Raw genomic sequence first — 1,996 nt, 5'->3', positions numbered from 1 at the left:
CCATCACAGGGCCTGGGCCATGGTACAGTAACAAATGTTTATGAATCAATGAAAGCATACCTGAATGGATGAATGTCGGTGAATGATTTTGGAATGGACAATTTGGGGTTTTCAAAGAGGATGAAGGATGGTGAAGGAAGATGAGAAGGAAAAAGGGAAATGACTGATGTTTTTAAGTTTGTTTTGTTCTCCTTGCTTAAGTGGAAGAAAGATGTCATTTCATTTCATCAAAAGTTTATTGAGCATCCAGTATGTGCTAGGCACGCTGCTAGATGCTAGTAATACAAAGATGAAGATCCAAACAAAATACAAGAGAAACAAAATCCACTTCCTCACTCCCCCAACCTCCCCAACCCCACACAAGGTAAATTTGGCTTCAGCCAGGGAAGCTGGGCCTGGGCCCTCAGGGATTCAGCATCAGCAGACTCTCATCTCATCCCACCCTAACCTTCATCCCTGTCTCTCAAGGCTGACCAGCATCTTCCCCTTCTCTGAGTCCTGCATCTCACACCTGCCTGAGCAACTTACCCTGCACCTATTATCTCTGCATGAGGCACCTGGGAAGGTTAGGGGAGCAGTTCGGGACAACTAAGGGGAGCTGCAAAAGCATGCAGGCTCAAAGGAGCCACAGGCACGCTGGCCTGCAGAGGGGGAGGAGCCAACTACAGATGCTTTTGCCCTTGGGGCTGGGACAAAACTTGCCCCAGGGTGAAGGGTGGAGACAGGGGCCTTAGGAATTGCTCTGTGGGATGGTGGAGCGTCAGAACTGGAGCTTAGGAGGTTGAGGGAGGGGCCTGGGATGCAAGGACCCCTAGAGGCATCAGAAAACAGAGGTCAGAAGACTCAGAAGGTCTCCTCTTCCAGCTTTTCAATTGCCCTCTCTCCTCACACAGCAGATTATTGTCTCTCCTACAAAGTGGTCCATAGGCTGGGGCATGGGCCTGGCCTGGCCACACAGTGGCCCTACCTCCCTGTATTCAGATGCTGTGTGGTTAGGGAGTCTGCCCTTCTCCAGTCCCTTGGGATCTGAGTATCTGGGAGCAGGGCAGGTAGAGGGGGGAGCCAAGGGAGCAATGAGCCTCCCCCCTCACCCCTTCATTTCTCTAGAAAGTCAAACCTTATTCTCTCACAGCTGGAGGGAGCCCACAGCCTTTCAAGGGGGATTATGATTGTTTGAAAGGCTTGTTGTGTAAGGAAGCCAGGCAGAAGGCACAGGTGTGAGGGCTAAAAACAGTTCTTCACGTGATCTAGCTTTCTCGGCTAGGGGAGTGAGTGAGAATCCCTCTCTCTAGGAATAGAGACAGAAGGAACGCTTAGCATGCCTCTCTCTGACGGAGGCTTTGGGAGGAGGCCAAGCCGGGGCTGGGATCCTTTGTTCTCGCTAGGGCCCAGGTCAGGGGGCAAAAGAATGCGCTTGAGCTCCTCCCGCATCAACTGGTAGGTACCCAGGTACCAGGTGCCCAGAGGCGCTGCCTTCACAATGATTCCCGGATGTTCAGAACAGTGCCCTGTACACACAGTCACCGGCATCTGACTTCCCCTTCCCTTACACTTGTGCGTTTTGAGCAAAAGGCCTCCGTAGCCTGGGCTTGCCCCAAAGCGCCAGGAACCAGGCGTGAAGGGAGGTGGGTGGCAAGGGCGCGGGATAGTCGCGGGTTAGGTTACTGATGTTAGTTTCCATAAGGCCCTTGGAGGACTGGGCCGGGAATGTAATAATCTATATAGTCCTAAGGGGGCACAACCCTTATCCACCGAGAACATTGCCAGCGAACCAGAAGCAGACGCGACCCGGTTCCACCCCTGAATCTCCGGCTCCCGCTGCCTCCTCCATCCGCCCAAGCTCATCCACGTCCTCGGGCGAGACCCGTGCGCCCGTGCGCTCCTGCAGGGACCTCTCTTCGCCCGGCTCTCTGGCCTCTCGGGCCTCCGCACCTCCCCGGCCGCAGCGCGTGCGGGCTTTCCGGCGGGAAGGCGGGTCCCGGGCGGCTCAGGCGCT

At 54.8% G+C, this 1,996-nt stretch overlaps 2 protein-coding genes across 2 annotated transcripts in view; one reads left to right on the top strand and one right to left on the bottom strand.

Annotated features, from left to right (window-relative positions):
• Positions 1-712: 712 nt before the first annotated feature.
• On the top strand, positions 713-1,990 carry HEPN1 (hepatocellular carcinoma, down-regulated 1; the record flags this gene model as incomplete). The annotated part of the gene is made up of 1 exon (XM_015571363.1): positions 713-1,990. A coding segment is annotated over one exon (318 nt), but the record flags the coding sequence as incomplete, so codon positions are not given.
• HEPACAM (hepatic and glial cell adhesion molecule) overlaps positions 1,988-1,996 on the bottom strand; it is a 9,699-nt gene continuing 9,690 nt past the window's right edge. The window contains exon 8 of the mRNA XM_006775104.2: positions 1,988-1,994. Coding sequence (XP_006775167.1) covers positions 1,988-1,994 — 7 coding nt within the window. The remainder of the gene's footprint in view (positions 1,995-1,996) is intronic.

Source organism: Myotis davidii, unplaced genomic scaffold (assembly GCF_000327345.1).
Source record: "Myotis davidii unplaced genomic scaffold, ASM32734v1 scaffold148, whole genome shotgun sequence".
Classification (NCBI taxonomy): domain Eukaryota; kingdom Metazoa; phylum Chordata; class Mammalia; order Chiroptera; family Vespertilionidae; genus Myotis; species Myotis davidii.
This window is presented reverse-complemented; position numbering and strand designations above follow the sequence as displayed.